The 25,523-nt window shown below is 37.4% G+C and overlaps 2 protein-coding genes across 3 annotated transcripts; one reads left to right on the forward strand and one right to left on the reverse strand.

Moving 5' to 3' along the window:
* The first annotated feature begins 1,128 nt into the window (after window positions 1–1,128).
* Window positions 1,129–3,816, forward strand: LOC103143842 (angiopoietin-related protein 4-like). Its single transcript, XM_007560545.2, has 7 exons — window positions 1,129–1,671; window positions 1,755–1,865; window positions 1,951–2,032; window positions 2,565–2,678; window positions 2,776–2,871; window positions 2,960–3,241; window positions 3,330–3,816. Exons 1-7 carry the CDS (start codon window positions 1,207–1,209, stop codon window positions 3,476–3,478), a joined length of 1,299 nt encoding a protein of 432 aa, XP_007560607.1. The 5' UTR covers window positions 1,129–1,206; the 3' UTR covers window positions 3,479–3,816.
* Window positions 3,817–4,875: 1,059 nt separating this feature from the next.
* Window positions 4,876–24,432, reverse strand: LOC103143843 (dipeptidyl peptidase 9-like). 2 transcript variants are annotated; one of them, XM_007560547.2, is made up of 22 exons: window positions 24,263–24,432; window positions 22,980–23,116; window positions 21,951–22,041; window positions 20,367–20,611; window positions 18,596–18,708; window positions 17,802–17,975; window positions 15,982–16,150; window positions 15,798–15,908; window positions 15,129–15,257; window positions 13,929–13,990; window positions 13,748–13,848; window positions 13,474–13,651; window positions 12,165–12,324; window positions 12,010–12,089; window positions 11,151–11,321; window positions 9,997–10,129; window positions 9,724–9,869; window positions 8,541–8,687; window positions 7,737–7,889; window positions 7,471–7,613; window positions 6,764–6,875; window positions 4,876–6,025 (listed from the first exon to the last, which is right to left on the reverse strand). In XM_007560547.2, exons 3-22 carry the CDS (start codon window positions 22,004–22,006, stop codon window positions 5,933–5,935), a joined length of 2,676 nt encoding a protein of 891 aa, XP_007560609.1. In that variant the 5' UTR covers window positions 22,007–22,041; window positions 22,980–23,116; window positions 24,263–24,432; the 3' UTR covers window positions 4,876–5,932. The 2 variants fall into 2 exon arrangements, with proteins under 2 accessions (XP_007560609.1, XP_007560608.1); XM_007560546.2 differs by lacking the exon at window positions 22,980–23,116.
* Window positions 24,433–25,523: the final 1,091 nt, after the last annotated feature.

Genomic DNA, 25,523 nt, shown 5'->3' on the forward strand with positions numbered 1-25,523 from the left:
AAGCATGCATGCCTCAGCGTTTTCTGTCAGCCTCGTGTGTGTGTGTGTGTGTGTGTGTGTGTGTGTGTGTGTGTGTGTGTGAGAGAGATTTCATTGTCAGGAACCAGTGAGTAAAAAGGCCTCAGGGTTGAACTTTCCCCTACTTCTCACACAAACTGGAAAATGCTCCACTGCTTTTCTCGCTCTGCGCCGTTTCCACTCTGCAGAGTTTGATGGATGTTAACGCGAGTGTCCTGACAGATGCATGAAATGTAGGCTAAAGGTTAAAGGTCAGTCGTTTTGACTCCCAACACAAGGCTGCTAAATTATAAATTATGGAGATCACCAGCTGATTTAGTAACTGATTTAACTGGAGGAAATGATTTGGCAAAAAAATGTTAAAATATCTACATTTAGCATTTAAGATAAAAAAAAAAACTCCTCAAATGTCAAAGTTTTAGCTTCACCAGGTTCAAATTCTGTAAGAAAATAATTATTCAGTTAATTAAAAAAAATAAAATAAAAGAAACAAACATAATAGGCCGACTCTGAATTGATGTTAAATTTAGATGCAGATCCTTCGTTTGCTATAAGCTAAATTAATGCTATTTTATTGGATTTAGGCAAAAAAAAATATTTTTAATTACTGATTTTAATTATTTGTTTGCATCTTTTAATAGATTTTTAATATTTTATTAAAAAAACTAGTTATATATCCTGCTGAAAAGTAACTTTTAAGTTAGTTTTGTCTTATTTTTGGTCTGTAGTGAATATCTTAGTGTTTGGTAAGATTTTGTGTTTTTGCAGCCCTGAAACTTCACCGTTTTTCTTATTCTTTCAAAATGTCGATGTAATACTGTTTTTGTTTAGCCTCTATAAATGCAGAGCAAAGTAATGTATTCACCTAAAAAGCACAAGATACCCAAAGTTTGGAGCTTGTGGATTTAACTGGAAATTCAGATGTTTGGTTGCGTCATAGCCGAGGTCCCCACTATGAACTTTTTTCCCCTCCTCCTCCTCCTCCTCTGTCCTTCCTGCGTCTCCTCCTCCTCCTCTGTCCTTCCTGCGTCTCCTCCTCCTCCGCCTCCAAGCAGCCAATCAGGCGCGCCGCCTGCTGCAGCTCAGAGCTATAAAAACCTCATAAAGCCATTCACCAGCAGACAACTGAAGCGACTCGAGCTCGACGCAAAGAACCGCTGATTTCGAAACAACCCAAAGACCAGAACCATGAAGACGCCCCAGGTCACCGTCCTCCTCCTGACCGTCCTGGTCCACGCCGGCGCAGGCTTCCCGTCAGACAGAACCCGCCGGGAGAAGCACGCCTCCTGGGACGACGTGAACGTGGTGGCCCACGGCCTCCTGCAGCTCGGCCAGGGCCTGAAGGAGCATGTGGACAAGACCAAGGCTCAGATGAGAGACGTGAGCGGCCGGCTGAGGGCCGTCAACGGCACGCTGGCGGAGCTGGAGCGGAGGCAGGAGCAGCAGGGCGAGGCGCTGATGACCCAGAGCAAGGAGGTGCAGGGGACGTACAGGCTGCTCTCCCAGCTGGGAGAGGAGGTGAAGCTGGAGGTCGGCGAGGTGAAGAAGCAGGCGGAGGTCATGACGTCCAGGATGGACCGACTGGAGGAGGTTCTAACAGAGCCGACGAAGGACGGCAACGACAGCGAACACGAGAGGGTTTCATTCATCCAGGTGAGCTGGAACAAAGCTTCAACGCTTCAACAATTGATTTTAGTAAAGCAGTTTGAAGCTGAGCATCTTCTCCCCTCCTCCAGAGGCTGATGGTGGCCCAGAACAGACGCATCGATCAGCTGGTGGAGAAAATCAGGCAGCAGCAAGACAAGCTGGAGAAACAGAGTCTGCACCTGCAGGCCCTGCAGAACAAGGTGAGACGCCTGGAGGCAAACCTGCGGCTTTGTGACGTCAAACACCAGAATGTTTTCTAATCCTCCACCGATTGTTCTTCTGAAGGTTGCGCATAAGAGGGTGAAATCCCAAAGACGGAGAGACGAAGAGAGAGCGCTTACAGGCGAGGCACAGCTCAACCAAGCAGGTAACTTTTTACTGTTTCAGCTCGTTAAAAAACGTTAGGCGAGTCGAAACTCACACCTCCTGGAAAAACAATACGTCTACTGAGAAGATTTTAATTAAATCACACACTGCAAAAACAAAGTATTACCAAGTACTTTTGGTTTAGTTCCTAATGCAAACAAGTTGATACACCTATGTGTATCAACTTGTAATCAAAACCAGACTATGTGATCAAAACCAGCCCCGAAATGCTGCTGGAATGATAGTTGTGAGTTATTTTCATTTGAAACAAGACAAAAAATGCTTAATATTTAGTGTTTTTGCAGTGCAACAGCTATTAATGAATTGTAAAAAAGACGTAACCAAACGGTTCACCTTTGCACTTAAAGTTATGATGTCTGACTCGCTGGCAGAGTCGTTCAGAAACGGAGTAAAGTTCAGAAGAAAGGGCAGCAACGTCAAAAAGAAAAACAAAAACAAGGCTGTTAAAAGTGACGTATGGACAAGAAGAGCTAAAAAACAAAGTCTGATTCATGTTGTGCTTTTGTTTGCAGGGTTGGCCAGAGACTGTCAGGATCTGTTCGCACAGGGACAGCGAGTCAGTGGCGTCTACATGATTCAGCCCGACAACTCAAAACCCTTCAACGTTCTCTGTCAGATGACTCCAGGTGAGTTTGTTCACTTCTGAGTCTTATCAGGAGATTTTTACACAAATTAGAAAAAGAGGAGGGGAAAAACTGATTTGTTTTCCTGATTTTTCTGCAGATGGCGGCTGGACAGTCATCCAGAAACGCCAGGATGGATCTCAGAACTTCAACCAGCTTTGGGAAAGCTACAGGAAAGGATTCGGCGACCTCAACAGTGAGTTTGGAAATTTTAATGTAAAAAAAAAAAAAAAAGCCAGAATTTTCCAACATTCAAAAACTAAGCGTAATTTTTAATCTCCCAGGAGAGTTCTGGCTCGGTTTGGACCACATCCACTCCATCTCCAAGCAAGGCCAGTACGTCCTTCAGGTGGAGCTCTCTGACGAGGCCGGGCGGCGCCAGGCGGCTCGCTACCGCTTCCAGGTGGACGGAGAGGAGAGGCAGTTCGCTCTGCACCTTGACCTCGACCCTTCGTCTGGCGTTCAGGAGGGAATCGAGTCCACCGGAGCGACCGGACTTCCCTTCTCCACAGCCGACAGAGACAACGACCTCGCTGCGGACGCCAACTGCGCCGAGCTGCTCTCAGGTACAAACCCGAATCCAGATTAAAAATCGCTCCAATCGGCCCAACAATTTAAGCTAAACGAGGTTTTCCATCCGTGCTTTTCCCCCAGGCGGTTGGTGGTTTGGCAGCTGCGGAGAGCCAAATCTCAACGGGAAGTTCCCTCAGCGCCACAGGGGAAGACGGGCCATGTTTCAGGGACAATTCGGGCCCCTCAGCTCCACTCTCCTGAAAATCGCTCCGGTTTCAAAGACGCAATAAGACGCCAGCACTAAAGTCACTTCAACCCAGAGAACATCTGGGTCCTTAACTACTGACAGCCTGAAAAGACTCTGACAATGCACATCACTGATGTCTGCCGATGCACTGACCGGACCGCCTGCCATTTCTATGCAATGCATACGAGGAGCCGAAACGTTCAGTCATGTTGACTGGGACTTTATTCCCCTTTGTGAGGGATCTTTTTATTATACGTTATCTATTTCCTTTAATTGCGTTTTGCTTATTTAATATGTTGTTTTTTTACTCATTTGATTACAGTTTCAAATGCTTTTTACTTGTATGAATAAAAATGAACATGGAAAATAAAAGCTGGATGTCATTTTCTGAGTCATTCATTATGCACACTAAAAAACAACAGGTTAAATATATTCTGTTAACTGGTGACAAGTGATCATATAAAGTTTGTTAAATCTGATAAACTTAATTTAACTAAATGTGACAAATAAACCCATTTTTCTGTCATTCTCTTTTTTCAGTGCATTTATAAGATGTTCTTTAAATAATGCTGGAAAGTTTAAACTCTTTTGCTGGAGCCTTTTAATGTAAAATAGTTTTTTGTTAAATTTGGTGTATTCCAGAAGAAACACTAGACTTTTTTTTTAATATTTAATACAAACCAAACAGAGTAGAAACCAGACAGAAACCAAAAAGGAAACTATTTTTTTTAAAGGTTTGGCAGCAGAAAACAAAGCAAATGGTTTATTTAGTCAACTTTTGTTCAGGCGTTTATTATTTTTTGTGAATAATAAAAACTTTAATTTTAGAGTAATTTTAAATATTAAGTGTTTTTGGTTAATTTCTTCTGCAAACATCTTTGCACACCTGAAATAAGACTAAACTTACAAACTAACTTTTCAGCAAGACATAGAAGTTTGTTTTGAGTCAATAATTCCCTCTTACAGATAAAAATACTCGTTTCACTGCCAGATTATTTCACTTATAACATGTGAGAAATATGTTTATAAGTGAAATAATCTGGCAGTGGAACTAGTAGTTTTTATCTTATCAATATTGAGAAACTATTTACTTTAAAAAAAGGTCATGTCTTGCTGAAAAGTTACTAAGTAAATGAAAAAAATGTTGCAATCTTAACCGACCCCAAACCTGACCAGGCTGGTTTGATTCGGTGTCAGAAAGGAATAAAAAGTGACGAGTTTTTTATAGTGTATTTGACCATCTGGGTTCAGTTATATTTATATTTATTAAAAGTTCATGTTGAGGTTTTCAAGTCGCACAAACACTCGGCCCTTAACGTCAGTTACAATCTGGAAAACAGGCCATCATAGAGCAGTGGGCAGTTACTGCAGCTTCCAAGCCCCCATCACAACATGTAAATATAAAAACAATAACTAATACAAAAGCTACTGGGAAGGAGTGAAGATGTGTGCAGTTTAATCCTTTAGCAATGGATACAAACTTAAAGCTTACAAAAACATTAAATAAAGACCACTTTGCAAGATTTGGGGGAGGGGGGAAGATTGTTCACTTCAGTTTATTTCTTTAATAACCGAGAGTACATTTATAACGTTTAAGTTCAGCAGATGATAACAAGGCGTTGAGTCTTCTGACTGATTCCCTGATTTGTTTTCAATGTGAGCAGGTGCTCCTAAACTCTGCAAGGCACCTCAGTTGTCTCAAACATCATCATTCAGGTCAGCTTCTTGGCACAAAGGTAAATAATGTACTGTGCAAAAAGTCCTCAGCAGCAGGAGAAAGGAAAGCTCTTCAGGAGGTTAAAGCAAGTGATCAAGAACAGGTCCCGGATAACTCCAAACATTTCTAGATTTTTTTTTTTTTAAATAGTACAACCTAATAAAAATGTGGAATTTATATAATTTTTCTGGAATAACTGCATAAAAAACAACCTGTGACAGGCATAAGACACAAATCTCATAGCAAAACATGATAAAGTGTGCAACAGGGGTGCTGAAATCACACCAGTTTGTATTCAGAGACAGAAAATTGAGCTTTGATTCACAGAAATGTGAATCAAAAAACCCCAACAAATCAAAACATTGTTGTAAATGGTCCACATATATATTCTGTTACATAAGGCAGCATTTTAAACATCAAAACTTGCTCCTGTTGCTGGATTTCAACACAAAGAAAATAAAAAGGCTTTATTGTTTCATGATCCGGGTGAACGGCGACCTCTGCTGGTGGCAGAGATCAACACAGCCGTTCGCTTTACTCCTGAATTAAACGTGAAAGGCAACCAAACATCTGATATTCCAGCAACATTTTGATGCTGAAAATGCTGCTGCGACTGTAAGACTAGTGAACGGCTCTGCAGGCGCGATGAGGTTCGGAGGAGATTGCATTCAGCTGATCATAAAGTCAAGTAAAGTGGAGAAGCAGGTTTGGATAAATGCTGAGAGTGAGAAAGAGAGCCAGGAAGGAAGGGAAGGTGAGGAAGGCGTGTGGAGAGGCTTATCAGAGGTTCTGCTGGAGGAAGTGCAGCAGGCTGATCTCGTAATGCTCCCCGGACTCCGGACACCTGATGCTGTGGCGCTCATTGGGATAAATCTGGAGAAACAGGAAAAGAAAAATACATTAAATGATGCGTTTGATGCACAAGGAGAAAACAAGTCCTTTCAAAATATCTGGCAGCCATTTTGGACATTCCAGATCAACAAGACTGTAATCAATCAATAAATGATCTCAAGTTATTTTAAACCATTTCTGTTGTTTTATGTTTGTGTTTTTTGTTTACTTGAAAAATCAGAATAAAACTAATTATTTTTAAACATTTGTTCCTTTATCTTATAGCACTGCAACAAATTCAAGACCATCAAAATGAAACATTTTAAAATATAAAACGTAAAAGTTAAAATGTGGCCCTGAAATGTTTCGTTCTAAAACAAAATCTGCGCTACGCTAAAAAAGCAACTAAATACTGATAACGAGTTTTTACACAAAAACTAACTAATTTAAAAACTCAAATTATTAATGTTTGCTACAAATTTATGTTGGATATTTTATTGAAATGAGGCTCCAAACGTCAAACTGGTAAAAAACAAACTGGATGAACAGATTAATGAATGGATGAACAGATTATTGAATGGATGAACAGATTAATGAATGGATGAACAGATTAATGAATGGATGGATGGAACATTTAGATGGCAGGCCAATGAATCCAAATCTATTTCCAGAATCTCTTTTCCAAAACCGTTCAGGCCTGAAATCTTCACTAATCCGACTCCAGATGTTCCAGAGGTTCTGATCCAGAGTCGGTCATCAGTGCAGGTTTCATCAACGTACCTGAAGGCTGTACGGCTTTCCTGCTCGGATGAGCTGAGACACCAGGAAGTTAGTGTGGAAGAAGTGAACATTCTCGTCTAGAAACCCGTGAAGGATCAGCAGTCGGTTCGGCCTGCAACGCGCACAGAGATGCATGTCGGCCATTTTTATTTATTTACAGACTCATTAGCAGCAGCGGTTACCACTTAGTGGTATTACTGCTGGTAATATAAAACAAGCATCAGATTTACTTAATTGTCAAGACAACCTCAAGAAAACTTGTACAATAAAATATTTTCTGTGTAAAGTGAATAAACAGACTAAGTGAAATCAAAAAAAAAATCTCTTTCTGTGTTCAAAATGACTTAATCTATGTCAGTAAGTCCAATTATTAGTCAGATAACCAAATATAAATCACCAGATCAGCTGTGGGCTGTATTGATAAGTTTAGCATAATTTGCTACAAATTATCAAATGTTCACTAGAGGAATATTATGATATTGCATTTCAGGCAATGAAATGTTAATTTCCTTATTTAGGAACTGAGCTGTTTATTTGGATCTTTTAAAATGTTTAATCAGTTAATGAAAAACCTACAGAATGTGCAAATCAATAAATAGTTCATTCAGGATTCATGAGGGTAAAAATGCTCCCTTGTTGAGGCTTAGGCATCAATATAATCTGTTCAGGTAAAAGTTGTTTATGAAAGCATTATTCGGAGGTCTCACTCGTTGGGAAGCTTGTCGACATGCAGAGCGACGGAGCACGCTTCATATCCCTTCTGGTTTTTCTCCGGCGTGTCCAGATATCGCTCCGTGTAGCCGGTGTCGTACGCCATCCACAGCGTCACCGGCGCTCCGGCGACGGCGACCTGATCAACACACAAAATTAACCTGAAATCACGTCTGATTGATCCTGCGTCAATTAGAGAAACACAAGTTACAGTAACACATCTGACGGTAGAGACTAAATGTTTCTGATTTCCTGCTGTCACCTTAAATATGTCCGGTCTGTGGATGAGGCCCATGAGGGAGAGAAATCCTCCGTACGACCAGCCGTGGATGGCGACGCGGCTCAGATCCACAAACTTATACTTGTCAGCAATGTAGTGCAAACCCTCCACCTGGTCGTCAATCTCCACCAGACCCTGGATGAAGAGGAACCCATTATCCTCACCGTTCTCTTCAACATCTAATTTTCTACACTGGCAGCAGATTGACTGGTGTAATTTTTTTCAAAACAAATCTCTAAATTTGATGTAAGTAATGATTTACTAGGGCTGAAATGATTCATCAGATTAATCGTCAACAAATTTAGTAATCAGAGTGGCAAAAAAAATGCCATTTGGTGAAAGAATAACAGTAATTAAGCCAAACTGTATAACAATATATATACAATCTACATTTAACATAAAAAAGAACATTCTTCGTCTGTAAATATGTTCGACCCAGAACTCCTTACGCGAGTTATTTTTTGCTTTATCTGGTTCAAATTCTGTGAAAAAAAAAAATAAAAATCTTCATTTTGCTATTCATTTATTAATTGGCTAATCCAAAAGATAATCCACAGATTAGCCCTACAATGCATAGATTTTAGGTCAAGCAGAAAAGACGAAGATTTTCAAATTTCTTCAAATTATTAAGTACACACTAAGGAACAGGATTATTTATTTGCATATTTCAATGTATTTCTAATATCGTATAAAAAGACTTAAATAATTAACTTTTTCAAATCTGACTAAAAGTTAAAATAGTCGATTAATCGATCACTAAAACAAACATCAGGTTTTTGAAGTTACCATTTTGTCCTTCACGGCTCCTTCAAACTTGAGTCCTCGCTGGCAGGATCCCCGCCCGTCGATGACCAGCACCACGTAACCCAGGCAAGCTAGCGTACTTAGCCGCAGGTACTTCACTCCTTTATAGGAGTTATTCACCAGCTGCACCTGGAAGGAGAGCAAAGGGTTAAATCTACAACACATCTTAATGTAGCTTTAATCAGAGTCGCTTCACTAAAATGTGCTGCAGTTTTAGTCACAGTTCAGATCTGCAGACACAAGTTTACAATTATTTCTGCTCATTTTCAGTCTTGATTCATTTTAGTTGTATTTACTGAGTGAATGAAATCAAAAATAAAATGAAAAATGAGATAATGCACTTTAATGGTTTATAGCCGTCTGTTCAGGTTTGCTGGAGCTTCTCTCACTGTATAGAATGAATTCTGAAGAAAATGAACTAGTTACGTCATCACAAACAAAAAAGCCTTCCTGCTTATAAAAGCACTTCCAGTTCATTCAGAAACTAAATTCTCCTTTTCTACGTATATTTATCACAGTACAATCTGCATTCTGTTTAGATTTGAGGTTTTAAATTAAGACTTAGAATTTGGTCCCTTAGTAAACTGAAATAAATATATTGCAACAAGTTCTTAAATCACTGAAACACTATTGGAATTAAAGGAGGGTTGCTAGGTAACGGGGCCAGGCTTGGCTGGGGTTGCTAAGCAACGGTGCAGTGACTTTATGGAAGGTTCATTTTCCAGACACTAAAAAATAAAAAAATATGAACTTATTGCCAAAAAACGGCTGACAGGTTCTTTTGAGCATTTGGGCTGTTTTTAGAAGCTGTTGAGACCCAAATAGAAGTAAAAAAAATAAAATAAAATAAGAAGAATTTTGTAATAGTTCCTCTTTAAATCTGGACTGAGTGTACAGGATTATCTCAATAGTTGAAAATAAACAGTTTTGACAATGGAGAGACTATATGCAAACAGTTGGAAGTCATCTGACATGATTAATCTAGTATTAATTTGTGGAAAAACCAAGAATAAAATGAGACCTGATTGGCCGTCTTCACTTTACATGTAGCTTTTTCTTTGTTCTGGCCACATATTAATATTTCAGACCAGCTGTGTACATTACAAAGGAGCCCTTCTTTGTTCTATTGATTGCAATGTTTATGTTAAAGTGGAAGAGATCAAACCTGAGGGCCACCGTAGACAAAAACAACAGTGGGATGCTTCCTTCCAGCCACCAGGTTGTTTGGTTTGTACAACATGCCGTAGAGCTCAAAGCCCGACTTCCCAGTGAAGCTAAAGATTTCTGGAGGCGGAGCATCAAAGTGGAACGCTAAAAACAAAACACAGGACGTTAAACTTCTGTCGCACAGCAACACCTGCCATATATATTAATCCTGCATTATGTTTGAGCAGAATTATTAACCATAATTAAATTAGTTTAAGATATAAAGCAGCACCAGAAGACTCCATCATGCTGGCCCAGAACTGAGGTTCTTTGTGCAGCGGGTCGCCGTCCCCGGCCAGCTTATAGATGTGAACACAGGGAGCGGTGGTCAAACTGCTGTAGTGGCTAATAAACATATCAAAGGTCTGTGTGGAGAAAGAAGGAAAAGGCTGAATTAATCACCCATAACATCTCAGATTTATTAAGAAATCAATAATTAGTTTCGGGGGATTTTAAAATAAAATCTGATTTTTTTCAAACACATCTGATTTTAATAATTTTTTCTTGTTTTCTTTTCTAAAAAAAAAAAAAATTGCGAATCACAAAAAGTGGCTTTTATTTCAGTCATCTGTTCTGCGAGTTTACAACAGAGCCTGGCTACAGATTTTTTTTTTTAATTATGAGATTACAGTCAAAATTATTAGCTGAATAAAGATGCATTTTTACCAGAAGAAAATTACAAAAAAAAATGTAATTTAATGAGAAAAAAGTTTCTAGAATTATAAAAGCATTTCCAGAAATGTGACCAGCTCAGTCCGCGTGATTTTCTTCAAATAAAACTCAGTTGTTGCTCAATTATTTCAAAGTCCTGTGATAATAATTTGATGCTGACGTGTTAAAAGATTAATTATTTCCTTATCTGTAAAACCGATACCAACTTTTAACTTCACAAAATGCTCAGCATTCCCCAGTTAAATCTTTTGCTATTTTTTGTGTTGAAGTTTTCATAAAATTACTACTTAATTTGCCTAATATTACATCTTTATTCTTGTGATATTATGTCTTTATTCTCATAATTAAAACGAAACTTTATATTTTATTGTCAAGATTAAAACAGGCAAACAAGATGGTGACCCTAGGAGAGCTGACATCACTCTGAACTATGGAAGCCAAAAGATTTAATATTTTCCAAAAATTAAATCGTCAAAAACCATAAATCTGATTAATAAATAAAACTGATTTATCACCCAGCCCTATCTATAATTAATCAGAGAACCAAACAGAAATATGTTTAACCGCTTAATGAAGCAGAGATCAGAGAATGCTACTTCTCAATTTTCCTTCAAATTAAACATTTAATTATCTAAATTAACAGGTGAAATATGGCCTAATTCAAACCCTAAGCAGGAAACGTAAACCAGATAATTAATTTGTGTCAGTTGGTACCTGGCTCACTGAGCAGCTGTGGGAGAATCCGGGTTTGGTGAGCCTGACGATTTCCCCCGGCGTCTCGTAGCTCACCACATACAGGTGATGCTCCAGAGGAGAGTCTTTGGTTCCCTGGAAGTAAACCAGCTTCGCCGCCTCGTCAACCCAAATCTGAGGGCTGCAAGAACGCTGCACCAAAAATCAGACAACAAGAACATCCAGAGTTTATTACTAAAGAGCTTTGCCCTGTTAATCTAGATTAGATTTCATCATTTACATCAATTTACAGATTGGAAAGTCTCTTTGAGAAGACACCTGCTTATATTTCACAGGACTTTAGAGAAAAATAGTTTCCACTTGGGATTCTAACAAACAATCAACTGTCAATAAATAGTTTAATAGATTAAATTTCATCCAATCGATTAACTAATAGCGGTCGCTCTGACCTTTTGGCTGTGTTGTAGTTTGGTCGCCATCCAGCAGAGGGCGCCACTTAAATGTCTTGGAGGATTAAGTATTTATTATTTTTTTCCTTTTTTTTATTGAGCAACCTAATAGATTCCTGTTTTATTTGTTTGAGAAATAAGTCCAAGTTTAATAATGAGAGAAAAGAAAAAAGTTTATTTTGAATTTATTACAGCTTTAATTGCTAAACTATTATGCACTTTTTTAAATTTATAAACTCCATGTTCCTTCTTGATGCAAAAAAACTCAAGTTTTTAAGAAAACAGCTGCTTATCATTTAATCAACTTTAGATTAACTCATTAACTGATAACTTGCTTCCCAAGGTTGTACAAATAGCTTTACTTATATTGACTTTATTATCTGTAAAAGCTTGAGGCGTTAACTAAAAGTTTAATTGGGGTGAAGCTTCACCTTTGCTCCGTGATTGGCCAGCACCTCCCACTCCCCACTGGTCACCGTCACCTCCTCTTTAACTGGACACTTAAAATCATCTGATGGAAGAAAATGTCATAGTTAAGCTGAATATTATAATGTTTCTTCTTCATCATGCTGCTGTGAGATGTTACCTGCAGAGTGAGTGTATCCTTTGGCCCAGTCGAATTTGCCCCGCTGTAACGCTGCAGTGATCTTATACAGGTGGCAGAAGCCCGTTTTAGACTCGTTTACTGTGATGAAGGTGAACTCGTCATCAGACGTTTGGAGGAAAGGATGGAAGATGTCGTGCACCTGCAACACAAACAAACAGGGATGTTTACGTGGATTTATTCGATTTCCACCTGTTTGTTACCGTTAAATTCTTCAGGTCAACAAATGTTAACATCCGACAGCCTAAATAAAAACTAAAGGTTGTTTTCAATGATGTTGGTGTCTGTGACATCACTGTGGATGAATATTACCTCACTCGTTTAATTCAGACACACTGGAGGGTTTATAAGCATGATTAATCTGTTTTTTGATAAATATCTGCTATATATTTAAAGAACTATTATTTTATTTTTGTTTCATACTTTAGAATAAGGAGAGATGGAGATTTTTTTTGCAATAATGCATATGGATACATTTTCTTCTATAGTATGTTGGTACTTGACTATTTTATTTCCTCGACTTGGAATCAAAATTGTGTCCAATAAAACTGATTTCTGACTGAAAACGTACAAACTAATCACAAAAAAGAGAAAAAAGTAGTTAAAACACATTACTAGCTCTTTTGGATCATTATTTTCTGGAAATTTATAGCAATTATTTAATCAAACACCTTAAAAAAGTGTTTGTTATTATATCTAATAACAAATTTAAAATTGATTACTTTTTATTAAGAACCATTGTATTTCAGGAGCTGCAGAGCCTCATATAGAAGAAAATGTATCCATCCACTCCATAACATCAAACATTTTTCAAATCTAAAAGCAGAAATAAAATGATGGTTCTTTGAACTAATATTTTTAAATCTATTTTTCCTTTCTTTTTGTCATTAGGCTGGAAGCATTCTACATTTATTCGGCAGAAAAAGATTTTTTAAATTCGATTTCAAGTGGAGGAGATAAAATAAAGTTATATTTCTCACAAAGATGAAGATAGAAGAAAATGTATCTGTTCACACTATTGCAAAAATGTTGCATCTCTATTTTAAAATTTAAAAGCAGAAATAAAATGATGGTTCTTCAGCAGACAACAAATAAAACTCAAAAGTTTTATTTATCTGGTCTGAAGGCAAAATGTCTCATTTGAAGATAAAGGCTGCAGATTCCTGAACTGAACTTTTTAAGTGTGACAGAAAATAAAATCTATAATACTAATGTTTCTTTAAGCAACGTTTAATTTTTCTGCAGTGCCGCTGTAAGACAGTCTGAGACAAATCTGTGGTCAGGAGCTCACATTGATCCAGATGTCGCTGGTTTCTCTGTAGATGATGAAGGGATGGACCGAGTCGCCCAGAGCCTCCAGGCTCTCCCGTCGTTTCGCTTCGTCCTGTTGAGCCGGGACGAAAAGCGCCGGAGGAAGCAGGACCAGCTGAAGGTTCTGCTGCCGTCGGTCCATCATGACCGCCCACGCGCTGACAGAAACGGAGAGGAAGAGCCGTGACTCGCAGCAGGAAGCTTAGCTTAAGCCACATAGCAAACTGAGCCACGGTTGAGTTTCACAAACTTACTATCGGCCGTCTTTTGTCCATCCAGCTCTGGTGATGTACTCGACGTTGGGAAACAGGCAGCTAAAAGGAACAGGCAACACTTTCTCCTGCGTGCTGACGATCTGAGAAAGAAAACAGAGTCACATCAGTCGAAGCTTCGTCTGGACTTCTAGGTTAAACCAACAACGTAACGAGGATTTACCTTTCCAACGCTGTCTGCCCTGATTTCAGCGATCTTCAAAGTGATTTCAGGATTGTTACTGCCTGGAAATTAATTAAACTTCGTTACTTAACCTGCCAACAGTTCTTGGCAGCAGCTTTGTGTGTTTTAAATGGCACATTGCTCTCTGCTGTCTTACAGCTGCAGTACAGAGCTTTTAGAAAATATGTTTTTTACATTTCTGTGAATAATATGAGACAGATGATCTGAAAATATCGACATCCTCCACATACTTCATGTGCTAACATCGCCATCAAAAACAACCAATCAGAACCAGAAGGAGGGTCTTAGTGCTGCTGTCAGTCAACCTAGTGAACGCGCTGCTAAATATGCTAATGACAGATAAACAACTCACTATTACAGAAAACTGTTCATACACCGTAATTTATTGCCATATCAACTAGCCTGAGTGTTCATAGCATGCTGTGCTGACAGGGAGAAGCTGTATCGTAGCGCACATGGGCATGATTGACAGCGCTAAGCCCCTCCTCCTTGCTCTGATTGCTTTTTTCTAGTTAGTACTGGGAGAAGACAGAGGTTCTTGATTTTTTTCCCCACAGATTATCTGTCTCATACCAACAAAGTTTCGAAAAATATGTTAAAAAAAACCCCCAAAAATGCTTAAAAAAAGATAAATACTGCAGCTTTAACCCCAGTAGTGCCAATGTTTTTTTGTTTTTGTTTGACAAAATGCACTTAGTAAGAAAGTGGCGTCTAGCCCACTACCAATAAGTTTACACTTACTCAAGACAAATACAAAAAAGGCTAGATAGCAAGTATAGCAGTTTATTACAAGTAGCATTAAAGCCTTGAATAAAGCCTTGATGACGTCTGCAAACCTTTGACTTATATACAAGTCCAATAAGAAAAAACCTAAAAAGCCACAACAATATTTAAGATCTGTGATTAATGTATTTAAGACCAACTTTTTTCTTTCACGAATTTAAGACATTTTAAGGCCTTAATTTTAGATACACGAATTTAAGGCTTTTTCAGGATGCATGGACGCCTTGTAAAACCAAGAAACAGCATTGATCAAGTACCAAACAGACGCCTAGTGTTTCTTGTGTGCTTGGTTAATTAGATTCTGACTTGTGTAAATAAAACATGAAAACATGACTGTGGTTCATAGACAGGAAAGTTAGTTAATCTGATAAAACCGAGTTATTTTTGGCCTTGTACCTGCGCGTGGGTATCTGTAGACGTCGGTTTTCCGCTCCTCCAGAGCCGGAGACGGAACATGGATGATCTCCACCTTCGACTCGTCCACCTCCTCATACAGAATCTGCAGAGTTTTACCACCATCAGGCTCTGAGTCAAAGAAAAACACAAGCAGAAATACGTTAGGCAATCATTGAAAAGGTCATTTATTTCAGAAATTTGATTAAAAACAGATTCCAGCTGATTACACTCAGAGAAATTAATTTTCGGATTTTATTTCTGGTTATTTTTCTGCTTCATTTCTAAAAAACATTTTTCAAAACGGTGGAAATATTTTCAAAAAGTGACTTTTATTTCAATCATCCTTTCTGTTAGCTGTACAGCAGAGTATCTGGGCAAGACTACGAGAATTTTTGTTTAATTATGAAAATAGTTAAAATATTAGCATAATAATGTATTAAAATTAAGAGCAAATATTTGTTCTATAAATTTATGTATGATTTTCTTTATTTTAAATTAAAGTAAATTAACTTTTCAATGATGCATTTATGACTAACATAGAAAACTGTTCACACCTAAAAACCTGCCAAAAATATAAATAATAAATTGAAACAGATTTGCAATTACAGTTCTCAAACCATCAAAACGTTAAATAAAAATTAAAAAAAACAAAAACATGATGATATTTACCTTCGCGTGCGGCTGGAGACCACCAGTAACCAGTGAAGCGATCAAACTCTTCCTGAGTGACAAACGTGGCGACCCCGGCTGATTTAGGATCGTCTTTAGGGTTATTAATACCTGCAACAACAAAAACAACATTAAAATAACACATTTAATAAAGGAACACAATGTGATCTGATCCAGCCTGGACCTTTATGGCAGAATGTGAGTCTCCTCTCTTCTCCAGTCTCCGTGTTTGTCACCCAAATGTCGTTGTTGTTGATGAAACCGATGAAGTTGGGGTCCCCAGGGCAGATTTTGGGGTCCATGCGTGTGCCTGAATTCTGGCTCTTGATCTCTATGGGGTTCATCGGAGAAGTCTGGAAAAACACAAGCCGAAAAACAAAACTGTATTTTATTTTTATCAATAATTTACAGAAGATCAGAACATAAAAATATCTAAACGCTGCAAGGAGAAACGAGCAAAAATAGATGACTAATTCAGCAGACAATGGAGCAGAAAAACAATTCACCATTATCCTGATGTCAGTGTGTTCAACATCACAAATGCAAATTATTTCTATATTACATTTAAGTTTCATGTCCAAACAGGAAGTTTATTTTTAGCTGCTGATGAAAAAAGTAAAAGTGAATCAAAGTATTGATGAAAGGGGCTGAAAATAAATGCAATCACACTTTTTATACTTCTATTTAAAAAAAACCACACACATCTTGTTTTTCTTTTATTTAGCAATTATGCCATTTTGTGTTAGCATATTAAATAAAACCCAAACAAAAAACTGTATTTTAAAGGTTATAGTTATAACATGAATAAATGTGAAAAAGTCTGAAGAGGTGAGAATATATTTAAACATTTTATGTAACATTTTAGTTTTGTTATATTAATATTTAGCATTTCAACCATACAGATTAAATAATTACATCTGTTTTTATTAAAATACATAATATTTGTTAGCTCTTTTATAAAACTCTCCCTGTTAACAGAAGTATTTATGTCAAACTATATAATGTACAAATTATTTTACATCTCTAAGGGTTAAAAAGTCCAAGGACAAATGTGAGCAAAGTGCTGAGCATAAAGGCTGAAAACTGCACAGCGCGTTTTCTCTACATGCTGATGAACCGAGGGAGTCCCTCCAGTGGGAAAAGCTTCAGCTGCAGCGAACAAAGCAGCAGCAGGAGTTTCCCTGGTGGCCGTAACGACCTTTTTATATCTCTACGCGCCTGCAGAAAGGAAACCTTCAGGGTGCAAAAATAAGCAACGCTCCTTTTGACTGGAGGCATTTCCTGCTCTGTCGTTACGAAGGACCCAAGGATCCGTTTATCAAATTAAATCAGTGACTGCTCTCTCAAATAAATCGCTTTTTACATTTTTACCCTGGATAATTATCTGTAAAAACTTATTTTTTCCCCAGAGTTTCTGAGCTAAATGAACTACAAATGGTTAAAATGCATCCGCAGAACCAGAACCAGAACCAAACATGGAGAAGCAGCGTTCAGCTTCTATGCACCACAAATCTGGTACAAACTTCCAGAAAACTGCAAAACAGCCGAAACACGGACTGCCTTTAAATCTAGACTAGAGACCCACCTGTTTGGAGTTGATTTTGAAACATATTTAATGAAACATTACTCAATATTTTGATGCGTAACGACGCCACTTGACAAAAAGTGGTGCATCAAAAGCTGACAGTGTGCCATGACTTTATAAAAACACAATGCAAAGCACTTCAAACTGCCTTGTTGCTGAAATGTGCCAGACAAATAAACCTGATTGATTGACTGACTGAAAGAAATACCGCCTGTCATGAACATGAAGAAGTCTTCATGAATGTTTATGACTGTTTTTATTTATTAATTACACTTTTGATGCAACTTTGCATTAAAATGCTCATTATTTACCGGATGACAGTCAGAAACATTAATGACGTATAACCAAATATTTCAGCTTTCCAAACCGTCTCAGCTTTCCAAACCCAAAGAAGTCCTGTAATTACGTTTTTAACTCACGATGAAAGAGTTGCTGGCGCCGTCCCGACAGTAGTACAGGCTGCTGTTGGCCTGGAACAGGAAAAGCCCGCTGGGTTGGTGGTAGTCATAGGCGGTGATGCCAGACACCCCCAAACGTTTCCTCTCTCGCAGCAGTTCCTCCTCCCGAGAGAAGCCCCCGTGGTGAGGACTGGCCTGGGGTCAGGGGTGACACAGAGCGTGACAAACCAGGCCGATCACAGCGAGGTCAGAAAGCGTTTGCTCAGAGGGTTGGAGATAAAAATAAAGAAACGGTAGGACAAGACGAGAAGCTCAGCAGCTGCTTTCTGTTTGCTCTACTTTAAAGTATTTTTCATCTAACCACTTAAAGTCCTTCTGTATAACATTAAAATGTGTAAAAAGATGCAAATAAACAATTGAATTCCGTTTTTAAATAAGAAAAATAAACATTTTATTCCTTAAAGCGCTATAAAAACAAACATTCCTCTAACATCAACATGTTTTTGCATGTAGAGTTGATCTGTTTGTTTAGTTTTGATAAACAGATTAATAACTGAATAGCAATAAAAAGAGATTTTTCAAACAGAATTTGAACTGGCTGAAGCTAAAACTAACACTTGAATTCTGGATAGGACATTTCTACAAACAAAAGGTTTTTTTATCTTAAATGCAAAATATATAAACTTTTGTACAGTTTTTGCTCTGAAACTTTGTTTTGAGTCTGTATACTTCAGTTTACGATTAACCGATTACTAAATCAGTTGACGATTAATTCAATAACTGAGCACAGATGTACCACCACGACCTCTCTTTACCTGAAAATGGTCCAGCATTGATTTCCATGACAAAACGAGCAGCGCGTCTTTGCGGACCTTCTTGGGAATGTCGGAGTAGAGCAAAGCATTTTCTCGGCTGGCGTAAGGCATTCCTGTCGGGAAGAAACACCAGGGATCTGTCAGATCAACCCCAGATAACGGTGACGCCTCTGGTGGTAGGAGTTTCTAAATAAAATCTAATTTCTGTTCAGGTTTGTGAGCCTTTAACACTTAATGATTCATAATTAAGTGGTTTGACAAACACTTAAAAAACTCAAACACAATCCGACTGATTGGCTGCCGATTGCTTTGAAACGTTAGACGTTAAATGAAACGTTAGACTTAGAGTTTCCCGTTTCTTGCAGCAGACGGTCTGACCTCTATTAACACCAAATGGAAAAACTGAATTATGCCAACAAAGCACAAATTGTGTCCCAGTGTGTGTTCCCCATTTTCTCCAGCTGAACACAGGAAGCAGCCTGCGCGGCTCTCCGGACACGAAACGGGTTCGTAAACAGAATCAGGCCGGATCCTCCGACTCACATGGCTGGATCCACAGAACCAGCTGAAGACACCAGAACATTCTAGATTTATTATGGGCTTTTCTTTTAACGCAGTTTCTGACATTTACTTTGATTTCTATTTCAAAGGCAAACACAAAACTCTCAATATTGTATGTTTTGTCAATTAATTTGTTGGTTTCCTTTCCTACTGAGTTCAGTCTGTATGACATTCTAGGAGAAAAATAATAGTTAGTGGGGCAATTTTATGTTAACAGTGGCATTTTCTTTTTTTAATTATTATTTCATAAAGGTTTTCTGGGTGTCCAAAGTGTGGCCTGGGGGCCATTTCTGGCCCTCGGAGCAGCTTAACGTGGCCCCTGGATGCAGGTTAGGATTGATTTAAATGGAGATGGTCTGAGATTTTCAACAACAAATATTAAAATCTCAAATCACGATAAATAAACTGTCCCAGAAATGATGGCGGTAAACGATAACATCGTTTGTTGTTTTGAGACCTTTTTCAAAAGTTCTTGCTCGCAAAAACCAATAAACTTTAACTTTGTGATGAGCTGTTAACACTGGAGCTGGAAGTTATTTAAAATATTAAAAATTAATAAACAAAACAGCAAATAAAACAGAAATAAAAACCACAGACGAGCAAAACCACAGATAAAATGGATTATAATGTCTAAACAAAATTTCCCTTCAAAAACATAATAATAACCTGAATTGAAACAATAAGGCTCATTTTAATTTACCATGCAGTAAACTGATTTTCTTATTGGGACGCGTACAAAACAAGTCTTTTTCTTCCATTATTTTTTATTATTATTTTTGCTTTCATTTTAACGTTGTAGTAAGTTGGGCCATGAATCTCCAGTGACTTTTTACTCAAAAACAGACGTAGTCAAACCCAATAATTAAAATCAGCCAAATACAGTTAAAGGTTTTCAAAGATATTTCTCATTTTTGTTGCTGATTAAATTGCAACACAAATAAGGAAATAGTCCTTACTAACAATTTGGGAAATAGTCCAACTTTGAGGCCCTTTTTTGGACCTTTTTAATTAAAATAAATGTTAAATTGTTGCTGAGCAGGTAAGAAGGAGAGAATTCACAAATTATTTTGTATTTTTAACTGAAAGAAATGAAAATAAACTGTGGCTCCTTGTGCAAACGTTTTGGACAACAAAACAAACTGTTGTTATTTTTCACTACCTCGGCCCTTTCCAGAAATAAAAACCTGTTTCTGCTGGTTTGCGCTCTTACCGAGGTAGTAGATGCGGTGGGAGTGCGGACTGGCCTCGTCTTTCTGGACGAACTGGAAGTCGTGCGGCGCCTTGTTGATGACCATTCCCGTGTTTTTCCGGCTGCTGTGGATGATCTTCCGCAGGCCGTCCCAGGAGTGTTTCTCCACCTGGAACTGGGTGGGGTTCACGTCCTCCATCTCCACCACCTCTGTGCTGTCTGAGAGCTCATCCACTCCCGTCATGCCTGCCAGTGAGTCTCTGATGCTGCCGAAATCAGAAGATTTATCTAAATACTGGATGCTGACTTACCGATACTTCCATTACCAGACCTTTATCAATTCTCAATATGTCAGTAATTTGAAATAATGTTTCTTAAGAGGAGGACAGGCGATGGGGATGAAGGGAACTACTTTTTCTTCCGCCTGGTAAACGTGTAAAGCGTCCTGCTGCTCAGTCACTCAGACTCAATGACAGATCATAGAAGAAATCAAGCATAGACATATTTCAGCTTGCATTTTATAGTTGTTCATAATAATTAATGAGTTATTTCAGTAGTATTATTACTTTACCAATTAATTTTTCTTTCAGTTTGCAACAACTTATTCTTTTAAAGATTTTTCTTTGTTGCTAAAAGAGCTTGGCTGTAGTGAATGAGGCTGCAACCTCAATGTACTTCTGAGTTTAAAATGAAGAGGGGTGTCTAGTGTTATTCTTATGAGGCCAAGATTTGAAATACGAAATGTTTTTTTTTTTAGATTTAACAGGAAAATTAAATGTTTTTGCACAAATTATCGGTATTGGATCGGTATCAGATTCAATTTTACCCAGTATCAGATTGGAAAGGAAATCGGTGGTGTCGAACATCACGACTAAATATCTTTTTGAGAATCTTACCAAGAAAAGAATAAAACTAGAATGGTAAAAATGGATTGATTTGTGATACTAGAGCTGCAGCGAATGAGTATCTGAGTAATCGATTATTCTGACGATTAAACAAATGAAAAAACTGTCACATTCTGCAGATTCTTCATCAAAGCTGTTTTTATACAATATTAGAAACATGTTAAAAGATACTTTGTTCTCTTTTTTAAATAAGAAAATGAACATTTTATTGCTTAAAACGGAACAACAGTATTCCTTTAGTGAGTGCTTGATTATTTGCAGGTAAAAAAAATAAAATACTTCAAGCAACATGTGAAACGTTTTGACTATTTCTTTGTATTAACAGATTAATAATTAGATTTTAAAAAGTTGCTCAATTTGAATTTTCTAAAGAATTTGAGCCACTTGAAGCTAAAGCTTTTCCACTTGAGGAGTTCTGGGTGAAACATATTTACAAAGAATGTTTTTCGTCTTAAAATGCAAGTCTTAATACATTTTGTACAGTTTTCATGTTGTTTTTTCAGCAAATTACCTTTTTTAGCAGTCTGAATACTCCAGTTAATGATTAATCAATTACTAAATTAGTTGATTCTTATTTCCATAATTGATAATAATCCATTATTTCAGTCCTACTTAAAAGAATATAAAAATTTAACTTTTATGTACGTATATTTTTTTCAAATAAATGAGAAGTGGAACCAGATAAATAAAAACCTCTTACCTTTCCTGGCCGTCTTCTGTTTTGTCGTCGGTTTTCAGCCTCTTTATCTTGTGCATTAACTGTTTAACAACCTTGATCCAGATCCGACCGCCTGCAAAACGAGGTTATGACAGGAAAATTATAGAAACAAAAATACAAAGGCTTGTTCTGAAATAACAAACATTTCTAAACGTTTACAGACGCAGCCTAAAGGAAAGTTAAATTTGTGACACATTGCCACTGAACCAGAGCCTGATTGTGGGGCTGGGCGATACAGCTTAAAAATAAAATCAGATTTTTTTCATACCATATCCAATTTTAATATGTTTTTTTTTCCAGTTTCTTTTTAAACTAAAATATTTTCAGTCTTCTCTTCTGTGAGTTGTGCGACAGAGTATTAGGACCATGCCTTATAGTCATAAATTCGATATAATAATAATGATGCAATTTTACCAGGAAAAAAAAAAATCTTAAAATTACAATAAAAAAATGACAAAAATGTCAACATGCGTAGAAATCGGCTCAGTTTGTGGTTCTTTCTTCAAAATAGATTCTCTTTTAAAGTCCTGCTGCTGATAATAATTTGATAACCTGTTGAAATATTTTTTCTTTTCTTATCTGTAAAACAAAAACCAAAGTATAATTTTTTTTTATTTTTCATGTTGAAGCTCTTATTAAACTATTAATTCTACTAATATTGCAACGTTATTCTGGTAATATTAACACTTTATTCTCGCATTATGTCAACTTTGTCGCACAAAGTTATTCTTGGATTACTACAACTGTATTCTTGTAATATTATGACTTTATTCTTGTAATTGAAATAAAAAATTTTAGCTTATCGTAAAGTTGATCTAAATTCAAAGTCCAAATAAACAGAAGCTGTAAAAAACACACTTGTGGAACAAGATGGCCGTCCTTGGCGCGCTGACATCGCTCTGAGAAACCCAATAAGTGCATTGGTGGGGGAAAAAAATGTTCGAAAAAAATTGCCCTTCAAAAACCAAAACTGTGATTAATCAATAAAGTGGATTGATCGCCCAGCCCTACCTGATCACATGCTGAAAACAGTGACAGTTCTCCCTAAGCTGCTTCCTGGAGGATCCGGTCCTCTTCAGCTGATCGGTGCCAATGTTCTGGTTCCTCACCACGTGTGAATCAGCTGCAGCACCCTGACAGCTTGACGTCTGTGTCACAACGGTGGTAAATATTACACTGTAACTCCATATTGTACTGCAGGATGTCTCCTGCTGCCTGTTTCTGGCCTAAATGACCTGAAAATTCAGCTTCATTTACCAAAATAAATCAGCTAAATGACTGAATTATTAACACTTTTTAAATACATCTGAATAGGTTTAGCAAACCAATGGAAAATCTTGTTTAAGTCGAAATAAAATCCATTAAAATATTTGTAAGCATAAGTTTACATACAATTAATCTACATAATATGTTGCACTTAGTGAATGAGTTCCTGAATGCATAAACCTTTTAGTATTACTCTCATTTATTTTTACGGCAGGGCCTCCAGAGCCTAAAGTGGTTCTTAATAACTTGGCTAAAAATGATTAAGAACCAATTTATGAAGATTGATATAATTTTAAAAATGTACATTGATTGAAATTCAAATGTATGACACTAAAAGTAACAATAATACATTTTATAATCTGTTTTCTTGTCATTTTGTTTACATAATTTTCCATAGAAGGAAATGTATCCATCTTCTTTTTGCAGAAGTTTTATGTTGTTGTTTATTTAATAACCTAAAAACAAAAATTATTTTCAATATCTACCATTTCTCAACAAAAACTCTAAATTTTATCTATTCAACAGGTCATTTTACATTTGCAGCTCTAGATTTTAATAAGCAGGACTGAAGACAAAAATGGTTTTTCAGGTGCTAAAGGTTACAAACTGAGTGGATATGAATAATTATGATTTATTTTGTTGATGTAAACCTATAGTTTGTACAGAATAGAGTGTTAGATTTTAACAATTTATCTTGAACTACTGAAATCTGAAACTTCCTCAGCTTATCCATTCTCAGTTATGTCATTAAAAACAATTTCAGCAGGAATATAAACTCAGTTTGACACTCCGGTAAAACTTGAAGTGACTCACTGAGTGACAGGAAACATCTGACTGAAGGTGTCCCGTCACTAAACCATGACAAACGTTCTTATAAACCCGCTCCGGGTTCTTGAAATTTCGGTTTCGACCCAGTCAGTGTATCATCAGCCGTTGAGTTTTAAGCTAGCTAGCACAACACGCACAGTAAACAGGATCAAAACAGACAGAAACGGAGTTAACGTCGTTTACACTTTCTGCCCACAGACCTCGAAAGTTTGTCTCCTCCTCTCGGTTTAAGTGTTGTGGTCCAAGTGGGGAGTCAGAGCCGAATAAGCCGATGAAGTGGGCAACTTTCCCGAAGAGCAGCTAGCCGCTCAATGCTAATACGTGAGCAACGCGGAAAGAGACGGTGAGTGGAAATCACACTGAAACCTTTACCCCGGATATATTGGGGCACGGAAATTCAGCAATAAAAAAAATTATTTAAAATATTTTAAAAAAAAAGATTATGTCAAATACACCTTGAATTTATGATGTGTTAGTCTAAATTTAAAAACAATAAGTCGACTTTTAGCACAAGAAAAAAATATTTTTAATTAAAAAATAAATCTAAGTATGACTGCTGTTGTAGTTAATGGTAATTTGAGTAATTACCGATATAAATACCCAACCAACACGCACATGTGGCAGACAATAGAAGAGTAGCAGCCAGGGCTGGATTCACAAGAATGTGGGCCCCTGGGCTGGGGCCATTTTGGTGCCCAAACCACTGAGGGAAAATTATTTTACTAATGCAAATTAAAGTACATTAATAGGTAGTCTACACATCAGCAGGTGTGAATTGATGCATTGCAAGTTTAAAGGGGTAGGATTGTGTAAAATTTGCTTTTTGAGCTTTAGATCATGTTATAATGTTACTCCCTCATCAAAAACATACCTGGAGTGTTGCCTTGATTCTTTGCTTGAAAAGTAATTTCATCTCCCATGGGAACCATTCAGCTGCACAAAACGCCTGGGTGGACTTAGCATCACCTTCAGGCATTGCAGTTTCCAAGCTTCTGCCTTCAGGCGTGCCTATTCAGCTCCTTCAGACTAGTCACCAGCAATTAGCAAACACATGGTGGAACTGCGCATCTTCTGAGCTCATTACAGGAGCTACTTCTCAGTGCAACACTGGTAAAAACATTGTTAAAGATTTAAAAGATGTTGATATGACTTCCTGAAGGCAGAGTTTTAGAAAGAGCAGGAGTTTTTAAAGAGACAAAGTTCCGGTTTCAATGCATTAAATCAGGAAGTACAATTTCTTTTAAGTCATATTGATATACAGCATTTTATAAGTACTGAAGGTAACAAGTCACTTGATGGGATAAATAAACCACCACACACAGGATACTATTGAAAATGGCATTTTACACTAAGTGCTTGTTGGACTTGCCCAACAATGATACATCGATCCAAAGCTCCAAGTCAGCTGGAGAAAGGTTTTAAGATGTATGCCTCAGAACATTAACTTTAGCTTATGTTAGT

Source organism: Poecilia formosa, unplaced genomic scaffold (genome assembly GCF_000485575.1).
Source record: "Poecilia formosa unplaced genomic scaffold, Poecilia_formosa-5.1.2 Scaffold116, whole genome shotgun sequence".
Classification (NCBI taxonomy): Eukaryota; Metazoa; Chordata; class Actinopteri; order Cyprinodontiformes; family Poeciliidae; genus Poecilia; species Poecilia formosa.

What these genes read in the sequence shown, in the direction of transcription:
- LOC103143843 (XM_007560546.2), bottom strand. Translation starts at nt 22,006, where the DNA reads ATGCACAAGATAAAGAGGCTGAAAACCGACGACAAAACAGAAGACGGC. An exon ending in ACTCACATTCTGCCATAAAG is followed by an intron (nt 15,909 to 15,981) that starts GTCCAGGCTGGA and finishes TTGTTGTTGCAG; the next exon opens with GTATTAATAACCCTAAAGAC. An exon ending in TGGACAAAAGACGGCCGATA is followed by an intron (nt 13,652 to 13,747) that starts GTAAGTTTGTGA and finishes CGTTTCTGTCAG; the next exon opens with CGCGTGGGCGGTCATGATGG.
- LOC103143842 (XM_007560545.2), top strand. Translation starts at nt 1,207, where the DNA reads ATGAAGACGCCCCAGGTCACCGTCCTCCTCCTGACCGTCCTGGTCCAC. An exon ending in AGAGGGTTTCATTCATCCAG is followed by an intron (nt 1,672 to 1,754) that starts GTGAGCTGGAAC and finishes CCCCTCCTCCAG; the next exon opens with AGGCTGATGGTGGCCCAGAA. An exon ending in AGGATTCGGCGACCTCAACA is followed by an intron (nt 2,872 to 2,959) that starts GTGAGTTTGGAA and finishes TTAATCTCCCAG; the next exon opens with GAGAGTTCTGGCTCGGTTTG.